Source organism: Anolis sagrei, chromosome 1, assembly GCF_037176765.1.
Source record: "Anolis sagrei isolate rAnoSag1 chromosome 1, rAnoSag1.mat, whole genome shotgun sequence".
Lineage (NCBI taxonomy): Eukaryota > Metazoa > Chordata > Lepidosauria > Squamata > Dactyloidae > Anolis > Anolis sagrei.
Genome location: NC_090021.1, coordinates 286,842,829 through 286,868,453, shown reverse-complemented (window position 1 = coordinate 286,868,453; position 25,625 = coordinate 286,842,829). Strand labels below are relative to the sequence as shown.

The 25,625-nt window shown below is 39.2% G+C and overlaps 1 protein-coding gene across 3 annotated transcripts in view; it reads left to right on the top strand.

Annotated features, from left to right (window-relative positions):
* Window positions 1–25,625, top strand: part of STARD9 (StAR related lipid transfer domain containing 9) — a 118,464-nt gene that overhangs the window by 40,198 nt on the left and 52,641 nt on the right. For 2 of the 3 annotated variants that reach the window (XM_060760987.2, XM_067462821.1), the window contains exons 1-6: window positions 9,527–9,629; window positions 16,887–16,956; window positions 18,979–19,051; window positions 20,634–20,701; window positions 22,716–22,813; window positions 24,962–25,162. In XM_060760987.2, the coding sequence (XP_060616970.2) occupies window positions 9,611–9,629; window positions 16,887–16,956; window positions 18,979–19,051; window positions 20,634–20,701; window positions 22,716–22,813; window positions 24,962–25,162 (529 nt within the window). In that variant the 5' untranslated portion in view covers window positions 9,527–9,610. Of the gene's footprint in view, window positions 1–5,530; window positions 5,648–6,845; window positions 6,879–6,965; window positions 7,028–9,516; window positions 9,630–16,886; window positions 16,957–18,978; window positions 19,052–20,633; window positions 20,702–22,715; window positions 22,814–24,961; window positions 25,163–25,625 lie in introns of those variants that run through there. The other variant, XM_067462822.1, reaches the window with a different exon arrangement.

The window sequence follows — 25,625 nt, the reverse complement described above, 5'->3', positions numbered from 1 at the left end:
TTAATAAGAAAGGACCCCGTTCTCTGTACCCTTCTTTATGAGGAGTCCAAAGTCGTCTTGTCATTGGCTTTTACTGTTTTGATAGAGGGGCTAGATTAATTATTGTCTTGGCAGTAACCTCATTAGTAGTTATCGCCTGACACTAGACAACAGTATTATTTATTTGGTTACTTACTTTCCTAAAATTGTACAGACTGCCTATTAATATATATTCCCCAAACCACTCAGGACAAAAATAAAATGAAATATACTATTAAAGTATAAAAGAGAAAAGGCAATGAAATGGATCTTTCTAGCAGAAGAAAAATAGATTAAAATAGAACACATAGAAACTAAGTCTAAATCAGGCATGGGCAAACCTTGGCCCTCCGTGTTTTTTGGTCTCCAGCTGAGGGGCAAATGAAGGGGCCCGAGGCTGTTAGGAATTGTGGGAGTTGGAGTGAGAGTCCAAAACACCTGGAGGGCTGAAGTTCGCCCATACCTGATCTAAATAACCTAATGCAGTGGTTCTCAACCTGTGGGGCCCCAGGCTTTTTGGCCTACAACTCCCAGAAATCCCAGGAACATACACACACAGAAAACAGAAACACCTCAAAAATGGAGTGCCCAGTTTTGTAGCATGGTGATAAGGAGCCATGGCTATGCCACTTTAAGGTTGTGGTACAGTGTTGTGGTACAGTGTTGATTGGAAAGTGATTTAGTGTATTGTGGTATCAGTAGAATTGCTTAATGTGGGTGGGAACTGATAGAGTTTGATTACATTGCTGCAGTGGTTCCCAACTTTTTTTTGACCAGGGACCACTTGACCAGCGACTACTTGACCAGGAACCTCTTTGACCAGGGACCACTCTCCAATGCTAGTACCAAATGGGTTATGAATCGGTTTTTGGTCAACTTTAGTTTTGGTTTGGATTGTTGGGGTGCTGATTGATAAAATTGCATTAGATAGACCACATCAGCTCTAGTTTCTGATACAGAATACATGCCATCCAGTAGTCACCATGTGCTTGCCCATAGAAAAGCATATTTAATAATCTAGAGCTGATGTAGTAGTAATCTTTCGTGGTAGTCAGCCTTTCCCCTCCCAATATCTCAATTGCCTTGGCACTATAAGAGGGTTTTGCGAGACCAGTCACGATTGTTGCCGCATGGTTTTGAGGCCACAGGCCATATTTTCGTTCTTGCAGACCACTGGTTGTCCACGTACAACTGGTTGTCCACGAACAATAGGTTGGGAACCACTGCATTACTGTGATAAGAAGTATTGGATTTTTAAAATACCACCATTTGTATATAAGTATATAATGATATCTTTGAGATGTTTTGTATTCACCTTTTACACATAGTCTGATGTGATTTCGTATATTTTTAATAATTTTGTGCATGAAACAAAACATGTGTATACTGAACCATCAGAAAGCAAAGGACATACTCTTCAACCACTCATGTAGGCATTTTTTAGATTTTGGACTATTTTGGATTTCTAAATTCGGATAAGGGATTTAGTGGACCTACTGTAATTGGTATAAGGAATTGGATTTAGGATATGTGGTTTTCCATAGTGAAAGAGATAAATGAAAATCTACAAACTGTTTAAAATCCTCTCATTGTTGCTCTATGTTTCACATGCAAAAGATACAATATAATGGATTAATTTCATTATCCCTAACACAACAGGTAAATTGAGAAATCTTATTTAGGACTAGCTCTACTCACCACATGTTGCTGTGGCCAACCTTCCCTCTTTCTCTCCTTCCTTCCTTCCTTCCTTCCTTCCTTCCTTCCTTCCTTTACTTTCTTTCTCCTCTTTCTTCCTTCCTTCTCCCACCTTTTCTTTCCCTTCCTCTTTCTCCCCTTTCTTCTTTCTCCATTTATTCTTGAACTGCAACTCCCAGCAGTCCTCCTGATCTATCTATCAACCTACCTATCTATCTCTATCTAATCTATCTATCTGGAGGATTGTTGGGAGCTGCAGTCCAGGAATAGGAAATTGGAAATATGCAGAGATTGGGATGCTCTCAAAGAGCCGCCGCAAACTAGCCTCCTGCGGGAGCAAACTGTGCCAGCACGTCCATGATGTCATGAGACTGCGCCTCTCTCTCCGCCCCTTTCTCCGCCTCTTTCTCCGTGCCAGAGTGGTTTTTCCTTTGCTAGGGCAGCATTGCCAGCGTACTCTCGTTGTTGACAGAATTCAATTTTGCGCATGGGTCGTAGTGTCTTTTTTGCTTTTTGGTCTTTTAAGTCCCTTCTCTTGTGTTTTTCAGTGTTTTTATGAGCGATGGTCACTCCTTGGCCTGATAGATATATTGTGTCCAAATTTCGTGTCAATTCGTGCAATGGTTTTTGCGTTATGTTAATCCCACAAATGAATATTACATTTTTATTTATATTGATGATTGGTCTTCTTGTTACTCTTCTAGAAAGCAGTGAATATTAAGACTTGTTTGGTTTCTGAGCCATCACAAGCAAGGGCAGGAGCAACTATGTAATACTTAATTTGGTTAAAGTTAGATTTTAAAAGACTATGAAGTTTTTAAAACAATGGTGGACCTTAGTATTATGCAGTGAGATTGCAATGCAGCACTATTTGTCACTATTTGCATTGTAAGTGCTGTGATGCTTTCCACAGTGAGAATGGCATGGGATGCTCTCAGGAATGCACACCAGCCTGCACACTCTCTGGCATCCCTCCGAGGAGATGGAATTGGATTCTCTCAAATTCCTCCTCTCAGTGGCAGAGAGGAAAATGGCTCAAATGAAGCAGGTGCAGTTGCAGTTGCTTGCAGCTGTTTTTGTTAAATCTGTAGTGAAAACCCAGCACTGGGCTGCACCTGCTGTGTCTCTCATAGCAATAGGGAGCTTTCCCAGACCAGTTGCATAGGCTGTGAGCTACTGGGCAAGTGCCAAGTGCTTAATTCCAAGCCTGAATTCAACCAGGATTTATTTTTTATTAAGATAAAGATTCTAAATAGAAGTTCATCTGAGGAGAATCAGCCATCTTCCAAAGTCAAACTGCATTATTTATCTGTTAATAAAATAACTCTGACAAGATAAGATTTTAATTCATTGCCAGATTACTATTGAGAAGTGTAAAGTTTCAAAAACAGTACTTTTATACTTCTGTCTAATATATTATCTACAAGAAATTGTATCCAGTTACCTACATGTTCTTCATATTTAGTGAAAAGATTTACTTCTAGCTGCATTAATCTTATTCTTACTCATTTGTGTCTTACCTTCCCTTTCACAGTGTTTTCTTCTTGTGGTTTTTTGGTCACCCTACAAACAGCTTTATAGCTTGCTTTATCATTAATTGTCCACTTAAATAATGTATTTTTCCCAAGCCCCTTTAGTACAGGAGTGGGGCTTGTGTATCCTTCCAAAGGTTGTTGAACTGCCAGTGGTGACGAATGCTGGAGGTTGCATTTCAATGACCTCTGGAGGGCTACACTGCTGTCTTTCTGATGTTGAACTACTACTTCACTTAAACTAGGGGTGTTCATTAAAGATTTCCCCTAACCCACTTCTTGTAGACTGAAAACAATCAAACTTGGCACAGTTATTAGTCCTTCTCTACATAGGTGCCACCTAAGGACACACACCTCCCCCATCTTTTTAAGCAACTGTAAACATCTTGCTTGTAGAAGTTGACAGGTTCCTCCAAAAGACACATTGTGACTTTGGAAATCAGAGTCTCATCATCTTAAAAATGCTTACCCTTCAAAAATAACTTCATTGTTGGAAAGAACTGGAAGTCCAATGTTGCGGGGTTGGGTGAATAACCGGGATGTGGTAGAATTTCAAAGCCACAGGAGCAGGCTTCCATTTGGACAACATGTGAGTTGTGAACTGGTGCATTGTCTTGCAGAAGGCAGACATCTTTGGTGAGCATACCACATCTCTTGGTTTTGATGGCCTCTTGCAATTTCCACAGCAGTAAAGCATAGTATGCCCCAGTGATCATTATACCCTTTGATAGGAAATCCATCAGTACTACTCTGTGCTGGTCCCAAAATTCTGTGAGCATGACCTTGCCTGCCAAGAGTTGGGCACGTGCCTTATTTGGAGGCAGTGAATCATGATGCTTCCATTGCATCATCTGTACTTTAGTCTCAGGATCATAGTGATGGACCCAGCTTTCATTCTGTGTGATCAGTCTGATGAAAAAGTCCTCCTGGTTTCCATGGCACATCGTCAATAAAACCTGAGAGCATTCAACTCATTCCTGCTTCTGGAAAGGTGTGAGCATCCGGGGACCCAGCGAGCGGATACCTTATGCATGTGAAGATGGTCTTGGATGATTTTTTCAGTGGACCTCACACTAATCTTGATATTTTGGGCTAGGTGGCAAATGGTTACACAGTGATTTTACAAAATGGCGACCTCCACTTGCTGCATGGCGTGTTCATCAATGGCAGAGTGGGGCCACCCTGGAATTGGAGCTGTTTGCACCAAAGTCTGACCACATTTGAATTGATGATACCAACTCTTGACTACATCATATGATGGGGAATCACCACCATAAACCTCTTCCATCTCATCAAACGTCTCCTTTGGTGTGTGGCCTTTCAAGTAAAGGAACTTGATGACTGCTCTGTATTGCACTGGTTCCATTATCAAACCTCACACCACTTCAGCACCTGTAAAATCAAGACCATTATCAGTTCTGAGTTGTAAATTGGCACGTAACCTATAGAGACTACACATGTGCTGTTTCAGCGTCCTAAATAGAAGTGGATCAGGGGAAATCTTTAATGAACACCCCTCATACCTTCATATATTCCTTTCAGCAGTAATTGGGTTGTAACCTTTACTCTGGGAAGCATCACACCTCTTCTCTCAATTTTGAAATGTGTTGTGTTTTGCACTGAAACTCAATAATGTTTTAGACTTATAAAAACAGACATGTTGTTTCATGCTAGGATTTTTAAAAATTTTACTTAATTATTAATTAATATGCCTGCCTCGGCATTGAGGTACTGTTGGATAAGCCCTTTCTTGATTCTGTGCAGAGGAGGTGTAATGTATTGTAAATCAGGCCTGGGCAAAAATTGGCCATCCAGGTGTTTTGGACTTCAACTCCCACCATTCCTAACAGCCTCAGGCCCCTTTCTTTACCCTCTCAGCCACTTAAGTGAAAGGACCTGAGGCTCTTAGAAATGCTGGGAATTGAAGTCCAAAACACCTGGAGGTCTGAAGTTTGCCTAGGCCTGCTGTAGAGGGTCTGCTTTGCTCATTTCATCTTGGTTGTAGGATTTACATCATCACTGGCATTATTCTAATGCTAAATAAAAATGTATTTTAACTAAAAGATTTGTGGCCTAGTTGATTTCATCAAAATCATCAGTTAAACTGTCTTGTTTTCATGTATAAAATTCTTTAATATGTATTTCATTTAAAAATATTCTTATTATATTAAATTACTTTAAATTGCTCAGTTTTATTTTATGTCACCCTGAGACCTTTAGATATAGGGCAGGATGTACAGATTTTAAATGAATTTACAATTCTGTGTCTATTTTCATTGCAGGTTTTCCAGGACCTTGGTACTTCAGTATTATCTGGTGCTTTCAAAGGGTACAACATTTGTCTTTTTGCATATGGACAGACAGGTTCAGGAAAAACATACACCATGATGGGAACTCCAGTGAGTTAAACATTGATTGCATTCTATTATTTGACAATTCTTTTCTTTACATCTCACTATTAAGCCGAGAAAGGCAGAATATAAATACTTTGAATGAATGAATGAATGAATTAATGAATATTAACCAAACCAGAGTAGGCAGCTGTCAGGAGAAGGCACTGCATTACAGGGTTGTACTTTCCTCCATGTCTCCCAATTTTTCCCAAAGCCCCTCATGACACATAGAAGGTATGGGGCAATATTTATTTTTTTGGTCCTCTGTGGATCATTTTAGGACTTGGGAAGGTCTTTTATCGAACAGGAAATGACTGAGAAGTTAGTCCCCTCTTGATAGAAAAAAGATTTCCACTGTACCCAAAACTGTCAAAAAGGCAAACCATGTGCATACATTGGCCTGTGGCCAGAACATAATCTTCTACTAGATAGCATATTCCTCTCTTCCATTGATTCCTGATATATAGACTGGATATCATGTGCAACATGTGAAAACATGTGCTTCAGAGGCCTTCATGATGTCTTTATTTCAAATATCTGCTTTAAATCACCAAGAAAAAGGATGACTTTATTTCTAATTAATCTGTTCACTGGACATACACACACACACTATTTACAGTAATAAGCAAGCCACAATAGGTAAATGGTCACTAGGATGTTTAGAAAATATAAAACACTCAGAAGATTTCCTCTACTCCATAATAACTGTAGTTGCCTTTTCTACATATTTTTAGTCTACGTGATTCAGTTTTAATGGTGATAAATGAGGAATTCACAAAGGTTTTTGTAGACTGCATCTAAGGAAGTAGACTTAATCTGCAAAAAGTTATGCTACCAGCTTTGCATACTGGTATTCCAGTCTAACACGGCTATGTTTCTGGAGTCTACCTCCATGGAAAGAACAGTGCATTCCATTCTAAGGCTTCCTCAACACAGCTGAATAAACTCCCACATTTTCGGCTTTATGGCAGTTTGGACTTACATAACCCAGTTCAAAGCAGATATTGTGGGATTTTCTGACTTGATATTCTGAGTTATATGGCTGTGTGGAAGGACTCTACATGTAATAATTATATTTATAGTTTTATTTCTTTCATAATGGTATACAGTGGGAAGTGAAAATTACATTGGGAGGTGAAAAATGTTTGGCAACTCTTAATAAGTACAAATGGGAAAAAAATCATATGTTTTTCTTTATTTTAAGGCATCAATTGGATTAACTCCTCGTATATGTGAGGTATGTATTTATTAAACTAAATAATTATACTGTGGACATTTGCTTTTTTATTGAATCAAAAACTAAATGTTGGTTTAATTTCCACAGGGTCTGTTTTCAAGAGAAGATGACTATACAAAAGAGTCAGCATCTTGCAGAGTGGAAATCAGGTAAGTGTGTGCATTTTGTGAAATAGTACTACCATCTGGTCACACCATTTCTGGTCCCCCCCCCCCCTTTTGTTGGATTGTAGGCAATTTTATTAGATGTATTGTCGAAGGCTTTCCATGGGTTGTTGTAGGTTTTTCCGGGCTATATGGCCATGTTCTGGAGGCAATTTTTCTCCTGACGTTTCGCCTGCATCTATGGCAAGCATCCTCAGAGGTAATGAGGTCTGTTGGGACTAGGAAAAATGGGTTTATATATCTGTGGAATGACCAGGGTGAGACAAAGGACTTTTGTTTGCTGGGGCTAGCTGTGAATGTTTCAGCTGATCACCTTGATTTGCATTCAATGGCTTGGCAGCGCCTGAGGGGAATCTTTTTATTAGAATTTTATTAGAATTAGATTTTTTTTGTCTTCAATTGACTCCTTATGCTTTGATAGGCTATTTTAAAATGTGGTCAGTGTCCAAGTGCCATTAGACATTTTGTGAATTCACCTCAGTCAGTGTTAATAGGTTCACTTCCTTTTGACTAAGCAGACAAATGGTCAACTCAAAACCCCTGTTTTTTATTGAGATTAATATTCCATAATCTCTCACCATTGGCTATAGTTAGCAAGGTCTGGTGGGGATTGTGGGCTCCTTAATATTTGGAGCCCACAATCATAATTTGTACTATCAATGCCCCCAATCTAATTTTGGACCCAATTCAGCAGTAAAGTTCATAGCCTGATCTTTCCTGGAATAAGCTCAATGAGTCAAGAGACTGGATCATGATTTGTGAATTTTATTTGCTGCTCCTCCCATTCGTTACTGCAGCAAAACTTAAGTAGAAATAGCATTTCCTTTTCTTCAGAAATTTGCATATGTAGACCTTATGGAGGGGATTCACTCTATACATTTTGATATAGTTCGTTTACAGGGGGTTTTTTTGGGGGGGGGGGGTTTCCCTGCAACACAGTATTACATCTGCATGACTAATGCATAAATTCAAGATTGCCGAATTATTTTGTGAATAAATTTACATTCAACAAATGGGCCTCAGGCTGATAGAGCAGAGGAGAATGCAAAGCAAGGGTGTGCAAAGTACAAATATCCAGAGGTTGTTGAACTACAGCTCTTCATAATCCTGGCCTGAACAGCCTTTGGTAAGGAATTTTAAGAATTGCAGTCCAACAACATTGAGAAGACCATGTTTGCTGCAAATTCCAGTCTATCAACAGTGGGTTGAACAGAAATAATGGTTTCCTGCCATACTCCCCTTATTGTAATACTAGTTAGCGCTCTTGCCTCATGAGGGATCCCTTGCCCATTTTATCACAACTCCTTTGTGGTTCCCAGCCAGCATCATACTGCATTCCAAGAAGTCCATCATTCATATAGTTATGTACTCATCTTGACTTTAGGCAGTACCTTTTTTCCCAACCTGTTGCACAGCAGTCTTAGTTAAAATTGAACTTGTCACCTCATCACCATACCTGCAGGTGTGGTATTTCTATTACTATTTACACACACATCTACTCATTCATGGGTAAAAAAATATGTCCATAGCTGATTCAGTATGGATCCAGATTAACTCAACTACCTCTTCCGATTCAACTCCACTATAATTTTTCCTCATCAAACTGCAAACAATTCCAGGTAGAAGGAAAAGGGCAATTTTCCATGCCTCCCTCCCCACTATACTGAACTATCAATTCCTCCAAAGTGCTCTTAACAAGCACCATAGTGGTTTGGAGTGATATGATTTATAATCAACACTGTGTGCTTGACTAGTCTGGTCTACAATCCATGCTGGGATTGTCCAAATCCACTAAGGAATCCAGGGTTCTTCTTGACAGCTTAGTAATACTTTTGTTTGAGGAAGAAATAATTTAGTTATATAATACAGTCATGATAAATCACACCATTATGCTAACTGTTAAGGAGATGTACAGAAATTATGATTGGATGCATAAGTTCCTTCCTTTGGAACAAGAGAATCTTTGAATCTAGTGCATAATATCAACACTCAGAAACAGGTACAGGAAAATGTTTATTAGCTGTTTGCTACTTTATTTCACTTTATAACTTAACGGTTCTGCAGGCACAAATTTTTAGGATCCTTGAAATATTTTAAATTACTTGTTTGCAAAAACCTTTATGCAGTGTGAAACTACCTGTAGTTTGGGAACAGAATTGTTCCTTTTCACTTTCCCAGACTTACCTATTATCTAAATGAATTTGATTAGAATCACATAATTGAATTCTAAATTGTAATATCCATTCAAAGATTTAGCATTTTTCATGCAGTAGATTTTATGGAAGTAAGCTCTAAGTAATCGTTAAGCTCTCAATGATCTTAAGTATTATTGATATGTTGGGTGCAAGATATATGCATCTGATGGAGAAGGAAAGATGGTACAATCTTTCTCTTTCACTATTCATGACTTCTAATTGGGGAGAACATCATCTCAAATTACCTAGAATCCTTTTATCATTACAATTGCTTTTCAGTTTCCTAGAAATCTATAATGAGCGGGTTCGAGATCTGTTAAAGCAAACAGACCACAAGAAGCCATATACACTTCGCGTCCGCGAACACCCTGTGATGGGTCCCTATGTGCAAGGTAATTAAATTTTAGGAGAACTACAACATTATATTACTTACATATTTTGGATTTTATTATATTGTTGCTTCTCCTGAATTGTTTTATTGTCTTTTTTTTGTTTATTTTCATTTATTATTCCTGAAAGATTCCAACCAGCCTAAAACAGGCTGTTATAAAACCGCTGTTGAAAAAAACATCGCTGGACCCCACTCAATTAGTTAACTATCAGCCAGTGTCCAATCTCCCCTACTTGGGCAAAGTCATGGAATGTGTGGTGGCTTCACAACTCCAGGGGTTCCTGGTAGACACTGATTATCTAGATCCGGCACAGTCTTTCGGAGTAAGATGTTATTTGTACGCAGATGATGTCCAAATCTGTCACTCCTTCCCACCTGTCACTAATGAGGCTGTTCAGACCTTGAACCAGTGCTTGGCTGCTGTGTCGGACTGGATGAGGGCTAACAAATTGAAATTGGATCCAGACAAGACAGAGGTCCTCCTGGTCAGACAAAAGGTCGAACAGGACATAGGGTTACAGCCTGTGTTGGATGGGGCTACACTCCCCCTGAAGGCGCAGGTTTGCAGCTTGGGAGTGATTCTGGATTCATCGCTGAGCCTGGAACCCCAGGTTTTGGCAGTGGCCAGGGGAGCTTTTTTATAGTGCTGGTGTTAGCCTATAAAGCCCTAAATGGTTCTGGCCCTACTTATCTCTCCGAACGCATCTCCTCATATGAACCGACCAGGACACTAAGATTGTCTGGGGAGGCCCTGCTCTCGGTCCCGCCTGCATCACAGGCGCGCCTGCCGGGGACAAGAGACAGGGCCTTCTCAGTGGTGGCCCCTCGGCTGTGTAATGCCCTACCTGCAGACATCAGATCGGCCCCCTTGCTGTTGGCGTTTCAGAGGAAAGTGAAGACCTGGCTATTCGAACAAGCGTTTGACTAAACAGTGAAATTGAACATAGGAATATGGAACAATGGATAATGAGAGTGGATTCTGATTTTATTGTTGAGGCGTTATAATTGTTATACTGTTGTTAATTGTTGATGTTATAATCTGTTTTAATTGCATTATACTGTTTTGTGATATTTTGCATTGTTGTGTAAACCGCTTTGAGTCGCCTAAGGGCTGAGAAAAGCGGTATAGAAATAAAGTAAATAAAATAAATACCTTGGGAAGTCTGATCTGGCCACGATGGTCCACAGTCTGGTTACATCCCAAATAGATTACTGCAACACCCTTTGAAGACTGTTCGGAAACTCCAATTAGTCCAATGGGCGGCAGCCAGATTACTCACTGGAGCACCATACACCCCCCTGTTTTGTCAGCTCCACTGGTTGCCGGTCCACTACCGAGCACAATTCAAAGTGCTGATCTTGGCCTATAAAGCCCTATACGGTTCTGGCCCACCTTACTTATCTGAACGTATCTCCCTCTACATTCCACCTTGTAGTCTAAGACCTGCTGGGGAGGCCCTGCTCTCGGTCCCACCGGCTTCGCAAACACATCTGGTGGGGATGAGGGACAGGGCCTTCTCGGTGGTGACCCCCCACTTGTAGAATTCTCTCCCCAGCGAGATTAGAGCGGCGTCCTCCCTCCTTTCCTTCAGGAAAAACTAAAATTGTGGTTTTGGAACCAGGATTTCGGCTAGTGGGCGCAGCAGCACTTTGAACATGGAACTGGACCTGATGACTGTTACAATAATTGAAAACGGATATGTGATTATGTGATTGTGTGTTTATTTAATTGATTGTTACTGTTTTTAACCTTTTATGTATTTATGGTTTTATACTGGTGTTTATTGATATTGTGGCATCGAATTGCTGCCTGAGTTAGCCGCTCTGAGTCGTCGTCCCCCCCCCCCCGGGTTGAGAAGGGCGGGGTAAAAAAATGCTGTAAATAAATAAATAAAAACATAGAGTTAAAATCCCAGATAGGATCTGAAACCAAGGGTTATTATCCATTACTATCTGTTCTATCCTCATTTTCCAACTCAAATGAGAGAAGATAGGCAACATACTGACTTATAGCCCCAAGACAGTTGCGTCAGTCATTGCTGTTGAGGACAAAGATGGGAGGAGAGGGAGATACCCACTGATGCTCTCTCCATTAGACTTAAACGAATCTGGTATTTGATCTGGTGGGGTCCTTTCCTGATCCAGCCACCACATAGAGCAGCATGTGCTCAGAGATGGCTTTGTTTTGGGAGCTGCTCCAAGGACCCAATTACCTTAATCTGGTTTGGCTCCAAATTTTCCTTTAAACTTGAAAAGAGCTGCCCAGGATTTCGAATCCTTTCCCTAAAATATCATGGATGACACCTTTAAAGTTTGGATCAAAAACGAGAGTGCTGTGTGAGTCCCTCACTGACGTGGAAAGCACTTGCCATTGCAATCGGCTGAAAAAGTATAATTTTTGCAGATATCATCAGATTTTTCTCGTAACAAATGGGGTGAAAACAATTCAGTGAGCTGTTACGTTCCATAAAAATTGTACTTTTCTTTATGATAAAAGTGTATTGTTTGCCTTTGGTAGATCAAATAAGTAATTACATTTGGCAGAAATGTAGTATTTGATCATGGTACTTTATTCAGGGAGGGTCTTTTCCCCCTTTCCTTTCTAATAAAAATAACTTCATTGTGGGCACATGGGAAAGAAAATGGCATCTGTCCAACTTTTGGGAGTCCTGTCCAAGCACGCCATATAAGGCTGCTGCTGCTTGCGGTCTGCATCTTATGATGGGTGCATACGTTCCCTCAAAGCTCTAATGCACTTCTATTGCTAATGATGAAATGCTGTAGTTCATACTTTTAGACTGGCTTGGCAAAATGCCTGAAAATGAAACTGTGTCTTTGTTACACAGTGTCATGTGATAGATGTAAAATGTTACTGTGAGACCACATAAACAGAACTGATTTTATACTGGTGATTAAATACAGTTCAGTTACTAGTCAGATGACAGTTGGTAGCACATGTAGCAGTTGCATATTTCAAAACTTGAAGAACTAGGAGTAGGTGTATTAAATTTTATTTTGTCCTTTTTGGCTTGAATAGTTCTTCAGAGGAACAATCAGTCAAGAAGAATGTGACCTATATATTTCTTCATTCATAAGATTCTCTAGTCAGGCTTCATGGACAGCAGTGAAATACTTTAAAAGATACTCTGTTTCTTAATTAATTGGAAAAGACAAGTTGATTTTAAGAAATTTACAGCTCGGTTCCATGAAAGTTTGCTCAGGTGTAAAACACATAAAGTTTAATGACACTAATACCAAAATATGAAGATGGACTACCGTGGCCAAGTCTGACTTCCCCAAGGTATGGGCACAGCTGGTGTACAAGTTTTAATTGTGCAAATATTCCCCTGACCACCTCTGAAACCTGAGGTTCCAGGCTCAGCGATGAGTCCAGAAGAACTCCTAAACTCGTTTTCGGGGTTCCCCTGCCTCTCCTGTTGCTTCTGACCACTTATTCCATCTGCCCACTTTGGTTGGGATTGAATGTTTACTTTTAAGCTTTTTTTTTTTTTTGCATTTATATTTGAATTATTGTATGTTTACTTTTAAGCTTTTTATTTCTATTTGAAATACAATTATTCTGAAACATTTCTATGCTTTTTATTGTATTTATATTCAAATTATTATGTCATGTTTATTATTGTATGTTTAAATTGATATGTTTTGTATATTATTATATGTGTAATGCGGCTTTGTATGCCATGGATTGTAGGCTGCCCTGAGTCCCCCACTGCGGTGAGAAGGGCAGGGTATAAATGTAGAATAATAATAATAATAATAATAATAATAATAATAATAAGCTGTGAACTCCCAAGCTGTCTTCAGGGGGAAAGTAACCCCATCCATCATATGATATAGAAACATCACAAAGTTTAAAATGGCTTGAGAATGTTGTCTACTCAGATTTGTTTTCCAGAGTCTACTCCCCTCCTCCCTTTTTTGAAATAATTAGTCAACATGGAATTGAATTCCATTTGATCCTTTTTCTTTCACCCTATAATTTGGTGATATGGATAAATTAAGCATGGTTTGATTTCTGGAACACTGAGCAAAAAATCAAATGTTCCAGTCTTCCATGCATTCTTTGTGTTAAAATGTTTATAAATTACAGGAAGAAAGCCTAAAAAATTGTTTGATTTCAGATGTGAACAATGCCTTCGATAGAACTGTAAAAATATTGGCTAGTGGCTGTCCATGAAAGCACCAGTTGTGTATGATGACATCATCTGTCCTCCTTGTGCATAGCAAAAAAGAGCATGTGATGTGGCATAATAATTTACCTTGTTGTGTTTCCTTAGAGTTACTAAAAAGAATAAGGAAATTCACAACATAAAGATAATTGCTACATATTTTATACTACCCTATATACCAAACATGGTCAAATTTTGGCTTTTCGGGTGTTTTGGACTCCAACTCCCACAATTCCTAACAGCCTCAGGTCCATTCCTGTTTCCCCTCAGCTGCTTAAGGGGAAAAAGAAGAGGCCTGAGGCTGTTAGGAATTGTGGGAGTTGGAGTTCAAAACACCCAGAGGGCCAATATTTGCCCATGCCTATACCCTAGGGGTATTTCAGTCTAGAAATTTCATTAAGAAAAGATCAACCCAAGAAGTTCTAGGTTGATTTATCCATGGTTAATGTGAATATTGTATGTTAATGCTTATCAAAGAAAGAATCATGTGTTCCTCCGAGTGGCAAAAGGCAAGCAGTTAGTCCTTAGTGATCTGTGAATGAAGTACAAAGCAAAGCACCCATTATTTCTTCTGAATTACTTTCAAGTCTGTCATCCTTTATTTTACACACACTGCGTTTTCTAGTTGCAAATCTCATCTTTAAAAAACAGTGATGTGATAAAGATTGTGAGTATTTTCTAGTCTGTCATTCTTCATTGTAATAGTTTTTAAGATCTTGGCCTTTTAAATGAAAGGTCTTTCAGTGTCCCTTGTTGGAATGGTTTCAAGATTTTCTAACAGACGGCTCAACTGTTAAGGAACCAACGTATTTTAAAATCAGGAAATGATGTAATTGAAGATAGATTTAGCCCAGAAAGACCTTCAGATCTTTTTTTGTGATATTTAGAAATGGCTGTTCTACTTGTGCCACTCCTTCTGCATCACTGCTAACATGTTGCATTTTGTTTAAGAGTAAAATGGACATTGTCTATCTAGTTTGACACAAAAATCCTGCAGGTTTATACCCAGGTCCCATCTAATTCACCATCCTTCTAACATTAGTTAACCAGATACTTTTAGAAAGTCCATAAAGAAGGCAAGAAGGCAATTGCCCCCTAGCAATGGTTATTTATTGCATCCAAACTAAGGATTGAAATTATTGATTTTCCCATGTCCTGGAAAGGGCATCGGCATTTCCTCCACGAAGGATGGAGTATTTTCTCTCTCGAAGGATGGATAACAAAGCAAGACTTAAAAGCTGCATTTTCATGCAGTTTTACTTGGAACTGCACTACTTTCTAAAGAACAACTGTACAGATGTAGGTTAGGCAAAGGTAAAGGTTTCCCCTTGGCATTAAGTCTAGTAAAATCCAATTCTGGGGGGTGGTGCTCATCTCCATTTCTAAGCCGAAGAGCCAGCGTTATCTGTAATACCTCCAAGGTCACGTGGCCGGCATGACTGCATGGAATGCCGTTACCTTCCTGCTTAAGCGGTACCTATTGATGTACTCACATTTGCGTGTTTTCAAAATGCTAGGTTGGCAGAAGCTGGGGCTAACAATGGGAGCTCATCCTGTCCAAACTGTCGACCTTCTGGTCAGTAAGTTCTGCAGCTTAGTGATTTAACCCTCTGCGCCACAGCTGCCCCTTGTAGGTTAGGAACACCAAATTTCAACTACATTTCAGATATTGTTAAATACCCATTCCATCCCTAGTTGAAATATGCTGTTACAACCGTGTTAATAGCTATAGCTGCGTAACCATTTATCACCCTCTCTGTAATGGATTTGCTTATTTATTTTAAACTGTTTTTATTTTAATACTTTAAACTATGTACTTATCCACTTTGTAATTTTTCAAATTGCTATACTGTTTTTGTTAATTAAAGACTAAAGTGTTAGGGGTTCTTTGCTGATAAATAATCATCTGATAGTAGAAGGAAGGGGGAAATGGCAGAACATCAAAATCAGAACATTCCTGTGGACTTTGCTGCAGTACCTATGGCACTCTCCTTGAGTTCCTGATGACCTCTGGAGCCCAAAAAAATTGCAGTAATTGTTGTCTCTGAATCCTATATCAATACTGCTGCAGAAAGATGCTAAAGATACTCGTGCTATGGCGCTCCATTGTTTCTGCCACAGTCTCCAAAATGACTTTTAGTGGCCATTGACTCAATATTATACTTAGAAAATACTATGAATAAGGATTAGTGTAGGAGCTCATTTATATGTATATTAATTGCTATTGAGGGAGTTACATCTCTGCAGTATGCTGCTCTCTAGTGGGGCTGCAGAGATTCATTTGCTATACTTGATTCTGTAGTTCGGCATCCATGCATTTTGATTTTGCAGTTTTGTAGTTTGCAAGTTATTTGAATGTGTTTAGTGAAATAATTTTGCTATCTTATTTCCCCTTACACTGTTGTCTTACTGATTCATAAACCCATACTCCACACAAAAATGAGAGCCATGACTGAGAAAGGCTGTTTGCTTGCCAGACAAAATGTCAGCAGTTCGAATCCAGGGAGTGGGGTGAGCTTCTGCTGTTAGCCGTAGCTTCTGCCAATCTAGTAGTTCAAAAACATGCAAATGTGAGTAGATCAATAGGTACCGCTTCGGCGGGAAACTGACAGTCCTCCATACAATCATACTGGCTACATGACCTTCGGGGCGTCTATGGACAACACTGGCTCTTTGACTTAGAAATGGAGATGAGCACCACTTCTAAGTTGTTATTGTCAAGGGGAAACTTTTACCTTTACGTATTAAAAACACAGGCCAGGTTTCAAAAAACTAAATGTGAAACAAGTGTATCCCAGAGCACTTTTTTGACTTCTTTATAGTCCTATCCCCAGAATCACAACTCCTGAAGATCACATGATCCTTTGAAGTGAGATTTAATGCAGTTCAGAGGGTGTGACCATAATTAAAAATTGTCAGCCTTCTCTCCTCCCAAGCAGTAGACATGGAGCAATGTTTTCCACTGTTACCTGAATTATTGGAAATCTAACTGTAATAGATGTAAAAGAGCAGAAAGACAATTTTGCTAACAATTTTCCTCTTTTGTTTTGAAAAAAAAAATCTTCTAGGGCTATCAAAACATGTTGTTACAGACTACAAACAAGTAGTTGGACTTCTGGAAGCAGGAATAGCAAACAGGTATTTTGACTTTAAAAGAACACCCTCTTCACACTTCTCATTAAACATATTCCTCCTTTATATTATCTTTTATTCAGAATTGTTAACACTTGTGAGAATGTGTAGCTTCCTAATTGAAGATACAGTTATAATGTATTTAAAAGAGCACAAACAAAGTTTAAAAACTTGGCATTATGCTAGATTTTCTTTGACCAGAAGCTGGCCACTGGTGTCATTGTGAAAAGATCCTCCTTTGTGCATGTGGCAGGGCTCAGACTGCATTGTAGTAAGTGGGCTGTGGTTTGCTCTTCTCCACATATCATGGAGACTACTTTGTAGCCCCATTTCTTAAGGTTAGCTGTGTTTCTTGTGGTACCAGAGCACAGTATGTTCAACATCTTCCAGTTTGTCCAGCCTTCTGTGTGCCCAGGGGGAATTTCTCATCTAGTATCAGCTACTGATTGAGGTTCCGGGTTTTAGCCTGCTGCTTTTGGACTCTTGCTTGCTGAGGTTTTCCTGTGAGTGTCCCTGTGGATCTTATTTCTCAATTTAAGGTGTTGGCATGCTGGCTGATATCCAAACAGAGGATATCATTTAAGTTTCTAACTTTAATTAAAATTTAAAAAATTGTTGAGGACAAATCATTTTTTAAATAATATTTGGGAGCATTGAAAATATGATGATGTAAACTACCTGAGTGATTCTAATCTCATGCCAGCTTAAGTTATATACATCAAAGAGTACAACCTCAAAACCCTTAGTTATATATTTCATATAAAAATAAATTGCTGCTTCATTGAATGATTCACTTGATTAATATGTATGCTAGTTTTTATTTCCCCTGTTGAGTAAGACTGAAGTCATTTTGTGCCATTTTAATGACTCTTTTGCATTGTGGTTACTTTTGTTGAAAGTCTTATTGAAGGGGGGGGGGGGGTGTCATAAAAACTTTCATTTTTTGCACAAAATATATTTGTTATTAAAATAGAGTTTGATGGTTTTGTATTGCTACTGTTGATGAAAAAGGCACTGTTTTTTTTTTTTTTTTGCTCTTGAATGGAGGAGGACATTGAAAAGTCAGCACAAGGCAAGATAATAACAGAAAGATAAAACCAGAATGTTCACACTAGAGAATTAATCCACTTTAAATTCTGTTTCTGCCTCTTGCAGAATTCTGGGGTTTGTAGTTTAGGGAGGCTGTTAAAGACTCCTCCCTAAACTACAATCCCCAGAATTCTTAAGGCAGCACCCAGATTTAAAGTGGATTCATTCTCTAGTCTGAAGTACTTTGTAGAGCATGTTAAAATTGCCCCTTCTTAAAAATACAACTCACAACTCCCAGCCAGCTGAAGATATTAAACTCTTTCATTTTTGCTTTCCTTTTTTTCTTTCAAGTCCCTATGATTGACAAAGATGTATCACTGTATATTGGAACATTTTTAGAAACATACTTTATTTAGATTGTGTATAAATACAAATCACTGTCAATTTGCAAAAGGGCATACAGCTGTGCACATGGGATGAGATATACTTTCTGCTTAACAATTGCTTTTCCCAATACAGGCAGTCCCTGAGTTGCAAACTCATAGTTAAGAACAGGGGTGAGACAGCAGGAAGTGAGAGAAATCTACCCCTAGCAAGGGAAATTAACTCTTGAAATGGTTATCATGGGAAAAAGGTGTCTCAACTTAAGCTTTCTCACCAATCCTTGTTTCCACAGCAAGCCACGTTTCTCAAAATCCAATTCACACAGAAACAGAAAGTGAGGTGAAATCTTCTGAACAGGGCCACAGAGTCCTATGAGAACAAGGAAAAGTTGCATTCCTATTCCGACTTACAAACAAATTCAACTTCAGTATAAACCTTCAGAACCTATCTTGTTCTCAACTTGAAGACTATTTATTTACAGTGTTTACAGACTAGCTGTAGTTTGAACTATTGTGTGGTGATAACATAGTAATATTACTTTCAGTTATGTCTCATTCCTTTCTTTAACTGCCTCACAGAAAAGGATGTATTCATTATCTGTTTTGTTTATGTTAGAATTACGGCAGCTACACATGTTCATGATGCCAGCAGCAGATCCCATGCAATCTTTACCATCCAATATACTCAGGTTAGTTCCATTTCCCTTTCAACATTTTTTAACCTTTTATGTGTTTGTTTGTTTTTTTGGCTTTGGGATGAACAATAAAGTTACTGAATAATAAAAATTAGTAAAACTAGTTTTTATAGAGCCTCATGTATGTATTAGTTCCCAGTTTTACCTGAAGCAACTACAGCTTTTCTCTTTCAACCACTGTTCCATTTCTTGGGTGTGACCCTGGATTCATCGCTGAGCCTGGAGCCTCAGGTCTCAGCGGTGGCCAGGGGAGCATTTGCACAGCTCCGGCTTGTGCGCCCGTACCTCGGGAAGTCGGACTTGGCCACGGTAGTCCACGCTCTGGTCACATCCCGTATAGATTACTGCAACGTGCTTTACGTGGGACTGCCCTTGAAGACTGCCCGGAAGCTTCAGATGGTCCAGCGCTCAGCAGCCAGGTTGCTAACAGGAGCAGCTCTCAGGGAGCACACCACTCCTCTGTTGAGCCAGCTCCACTGGCTGCCAATTCCCTACCGGGCACAATTCAAGGTGCTGGCGTTAGCCTACAAAGCCCTAAACGGTTCCGGCCCCACCTACCTCTCCGAACGCATCTCCTCCTATGAACCGACATGGACATTAAGATCGTCCGGAGAGGCCCTGCTCTCGGTTCCGCCTGCGTCACAGGCACGGTTGGCGGGAACGAGAGACAGGGCCTTCTCGGTGGTGGCCCCTCGGTTATGGAATGCCCTACCAAGCGACATCAGACAGGCCCCTTCGCTGCTGGCGTTTAGGAAGAAGCTCAAAACCTGGCTCTTTGAGCAAGCGTTTGGCTAATCAGCGCAATTGAACACAAAATGACGGTAAACTGAACATAGGAACGGCATAAGGATATGAGACTGGATCTTGTTTGTGATCGAGGCATTTGTATGAATGTTGTGTGTTTGCTATTGTGTATGCTGTGTTTTAACTGTTATTGTGTGGTAATTAATATTGTGTAAACCGCATTGAGTCACCTAATTCAGGTTGAGAAACGCGGTATAGAAATAAAGCAAATAAATAAATAAATAAATTTACTGCCTCCTCCTTAATAATAATATACTTTATTTTTATTCCGCTGTATCTCCCCAAGAAAACTCAGAGCAGATTAGAGAATAAATATATGGCAAACATTCAATGCCATTATACAATTAACAACAAAGACACACAGAGGTAAAAGCTTTCCCCTTTTCACCTCCTTCTACCTCATTTCTCGCTGGACTGCAAGGAGCACATCTTATAGAAAGATTTGGTTTTTCAGATATTTTAAATTGTTCCATAAACTAGCACACATTGTGTTTCAATGTACAGTTCACTGTAGTCCTTTGTAGGTAGGGCATAGCATATACACTTACTTCTGTTGAAATCCTAATGTTGTAAAATATGTACAAGCTGAGATACATGAACCGCAAGACAGAGTTTGTGTACCTCTTTAGCTGCTCATGTGAAGAATTCCCAGCTACTTTGTAAACTTGGGAGATTCCTATAAAAAGGGGTATATATACAGACCAATAAAATTATTTTCACTTTGTTTAAATTGGTACCAATACCTATAATACTTGAATTCATTTCTCTTCAGGCTATACTGTATAACAATCTGCCTTCTGAAATTACAAGCAAGATCAACTTAGTGGACCTTGCAGGCAGGTAATATTTTGTTTCCCAAGATAGCATATTACCTATGACCATTGTTTCTATATTTACTGCAAGTGTTTGCTTTCTTTGAAATCTTTTTATTTCTTTGTGTTGCAGAAGAGTTTGAATTATGTTTAAAGGCACACTTTTCAGACAGGGAAGGGGCAATGATGTTGTGCTTTTTTGTGTCATGTAATTTCTCCTGTTTTAACTATTGTTTACCACTTTGAATGGGAGAAAAGAAGGATATAAATAAATAATAATAAAGCTCGGTCTAACAGTTCTGCAGCTACCATGGAAAAGAAAACCAATAGCTGTACATATTGCAAAGAAACCTTTTGATTAATTCCTGTGGAAGAAATTTTGTAAACCATCTTTTCTTACACTATCTAATATAGGATACCATTTGGTGTCTAACCTTCACGTTCCTGGGGCTATTGCTATATTTGTGCCCCTTGTCTGCAACATATTCCTTTTTTCTTAGAAATGTGCTACACATTGCATAGCCAGTATCTCACAGATCAGCACCAGTCTATCCAGCACCACTTCAAGAAGCTCTGCTGTAAATGAAAAGAGCCAAAAATTGATGTGTTCTTCCCATTATTTCTAATGTATTCCTTTTCATACTAAGACAGGGATAGGAAAACTGGCATTCCAAACATTAAGGGTTTGTAACTTCCATCATTCCTAGCCAGATTTCAGAAAATTCTTCAATCATTTTTTTAATTTGCTCACATTTTTGGCTAAATCACTTTGCCAAAATTAGGGTGCGCATTAGATTTGTGTAATATGGTAATCTTAGTGCTGAGCCAAAGCAAATGTGGTTCAGGAACACCTAGAGCTCCTATTTGAAGGATATCATCTGTAATTTAATTGTCATAGCTCAATGCTGTGTAATCCTGGGATTTGTAGTTTGGTTAGGCATCCAGACTTTTTGGCAGAAAATGCTCAAGGCCTTGTAAAATTACAGTCCCCATGACTCCATAGTACTGAACCAAGGCAGCTAAAGTAGATTCATTCTACACCGTAGATCAGGCATGGGCAAGCGTCAGCCTTCCAGGTGTTTTGGACTTCAGCTCCCACAATTCCTAACAGCCTCAGGCCCCTTCCTTTCTCCTTCAGCCGCTCAAGCTGTTAGGAATTGTAGGAGTTGAAGTCCAAAACACCTGGAGGGCCGAAGTTTGCCCATAACTAGCATAGATGCATCCCAAGGTTTTATTTTCAGTTGTTGAAAGCTTTGGTGCTCTTAACACTTTGGTTTTTAAAGAAGGAATTCTAAGCAGGGAGCAACTGAGTGTACCTTTTGCTGCTGCACACTACATTAGTCAGCAAATACCTTTTTTGGTTTCAGGATTGTGAAAACTGAGGTGCACATTAGAGTAGTTGGTGCATTAGACTCAAGATATATAGGGAGACTTATGTTGAACATAATAATAAAAAATGCATAGGTATGTACTCTGTAGGCAATTCCAAATAGATAAAACATTTGAATGAAATGGTTGTAGATAAGATTGCAGTACTGCAGTTTCAAAAAGCAACAGTGCTTGACACGTGCCACATTTTCCTATGATATATCATTTTAGTATATTCTTAGACAGAATCCAATCACTGATGGTCCAGAACTCCAGTCCATAACACCTGGTAGACGGTGAAATTGAGAGTAGGAATAATAATAGTAGGAGTAATTGTTGCTGTTATCAGTTTTGCAATCTACAAGGTGATTTGGATTCTGTCCAAAAACCTAGCAATCCAAGAAGTATTGTTGGATAATGTGTCGTGCTCCAAAGCATGTCACTTCTTCTAACTGTACTATTGTGATTTTATCAATGGCAATTCCTTCAATTATTGTTGCTTTACTTTTTCGATTGGTTCTTGGAAATACTTCCAAGTTATTAGCATATTTTCTTTTGAGATAATTGGGCTTTTATTCTGCTTTCATTGTTTTATTTTTATGCTGTTGGCTTTTAAGAGCTCTTTAAATTTTTCTGTGACATACTTATTTCATCTCTTTCGTTCTGTGTTTCAGTGAAAGAGCTGATCCTAGTTACTGCAAAGATCGGATCACAGAAGGTGCCAATATTAACAAATCACTGGTCACACTTGGAATTGTTATCTCTTCCTTAGGTATAAATAATATTACCTTTCCTTGATTAATATTTGGACACAATCTTGCATTTTAACATATCATGGCAAATTGGAGATGTCTTTGTAAAATATTATATTTTAATAGCTTTAAAAATAGACATAATTTCACCTTGGTGTTTTGAATAGGAACGTTGAGATTACATTGGTTTTTTTTTTTAATGTATCTGAAAACGCACACAAGATGAGAAATTTCTCATCAATGCTAGTTGTTTTTCTAAAGATATTCTATATTCTGTATTTATTTCTTATACAGTGCAAGTATCCCACAATGAGATACCTTTTGTGGCAAGATTGTACCACATAGCAAATGAATAGCAATAGCCTTGATATCAGGGTGAAAAAATGCAATGGGCCCGAGAGCCAATTTTCTGCCCCTGGGAGATTCCATAAATCAAAAGAGAAATGACTAGAGGTCTATTTCTATTTTTGAAAAAACAAATATGTTTTTTTGAGCAAACAGAATTTAGAGGGAGTCTACAGCTTGTTGAGAGGGTGAATTACTAGTCTGGCAGATATTTCCACCTAGAGTCTGCAGAGGTCAGGTTTCCACATAAGTACCCAAGGCTATAGGCACCTCACAGTCCCTATTCCTGTTTCTTGGGCTGTGGGGGGATAGCCAGACCATTTCTTGCAGAATAAGGAAACAGAGGATAAGTAGGGGCTGCCATAGTGTAACGGGTTCAACTGTTGAGCTGCTGAACTTGCTGACCGGAAGGTTGGTGGTTTGAATCTGCAGGATGGGGTAAGCTCTCGCTGTTAGACCTATCTCCTGCCAACCTAGCAGTTTGAAAACATGCAAATGTGAGTAGATCAATAGGTACCGTCTATAAACGGTGCTTCATGCAGTCATGCTGGCCACATTACCTAGCAGGTGTCTACGGACAACGCCGGCTCTTTATCTTAGAAATGGAGATGAGCACCACCACCCAGAGCTGGAGATGAAGGGGAAGCCTTTATCTTTATCTATGTGTCTGTGTTTCATTGTTTTGAAGCATTGAATGTTTGCTTTGTATCTCTGTATATGCTGGAATCTGCCCCGAGTCCCCTTGGGGAGATAGGGCGGAATACAAATATATTATTATTATTATTATTATTATTATTATTATTATTGCTGGATAAGCAGAATAAGCTTTTTCTGACTTCAAATACTAGTAGCCATTTTAGAGACCAAAGCTTTCATACTGTTTAAGCATATTGTATGGGATCTCTCAGACAGGTGGAAGCATTTATCCAGTAAATGAGTTAAAGAAATATGAGGAGAGTGAAGGAGACCTGTATAATTAGTTACACTGGCATTTCTGGCACCACTAATGCTCCACTCATCTACCTAACACAGTGATAGTATAACTCAGGGGTCCTCAAACTAAGGCCCGGGGGCCGGATACTGCCCTCCGAGGTCGTTTATCTGGCCCTTGCTCAGGATCAACCTAAGTCTGAAAGCACACAACAACAACAACAACAATCCTATCTCATCAGCCAAAAGCAGGCCCACACTTCCCATTAAAATACTAATAAGTTTATATTTGTTAAAATTGTTTTTTATTTTAATTATTGTATTGTTTTAAGTGTTTTTTACACTTCATAGAACACTTGTGCAGTGTGCATAGGAATTCATTCATATGTTTTTCAAATTATAATCCGGCCCTCCAACAGTTTGAGGGACTGTGACCTGGCCCTCTGCTTAAAAAGTTTGTGGACCCCTGGTATAACTGATAGAAGAATATTTATTCAATAACAAATATTATGTGTTTAGTTCTGAGTAAATACCATCATCCAGTGACACAAGTGCAACATACATTTGTCTGAATCCTCAATAACTAATGATTGAGTTCCTGTGAGTTTTCTGGGCTGTATGGCCATGTTCCTGAAGCATTATCTCCTGATATTTCACCTACATCTTTGGCAGGCATCCTTAGAGTTTGTGAGGTGTCAGACCTCACAATCTCTGAGAATGCATGCCATAGATGTGGGTGAAATGATAGGTGAGAATGCTTCTGGAGCATGGCCGTACAGCCTGGAAAACTCACAGCAAGCCAGTGATTCCGTCCATGAAAACCTTCAACACCTAACTGATGAGGATTTATTGTATTTAACTGGAGGTTCTTACTGTCTTTCCAACCCCTTTAGCACAAAACTCTCAGATGTTCTGCAGCTGTCAGAGCATAAACAGCATAGGTAGTGAAGTGGACAGCAACCATACAGACAATCACTGCGGGGCCAGTATCAGCAGCAATAGACGGCAAGCTTACATTCCCTACCGTGATTCCATCCTCACTTGGCTTCTGAAGGATAGTCTGGGTGGCAATTCCAAGACAATTATGATTGCAAGTAAGCTCAATGTTTTCTTTACATATTGTACTGAAAATTTCATTATAGGATGATAAATAATAGCTTTTGAATCTTTAAATTTTCAGTCCTTTTGAAGGATATATACAATCAGCCCTCCACATTAGTTGGGATTAGGAGGTGCGGGACCTCCAAGAATGTGGGAAATTTGTGAATAAAATGTTTTTGTACCTCTCTAGGAATCTCTAGGTCCTCCAGCTTGACTGTGGTCAGCCTCCACCAGAATTTAACCACAGAATCATACTGAAGGACCGAGATAAATGTTCTTTCTAGTCATCTCTGCATCCTCCCATGAAACTCTATGGTGAACATCTGGTGAAAGTTGACCCTGGAGTTGTGCTGGTGGACCTGAAACTCCTAGAGAGAACATTGTAATGAAATCCACGAATAATAAAATCCACAGAGGAGAAACCGCCAAATGTAGTGGGCCGACTGTAGAGTGCTT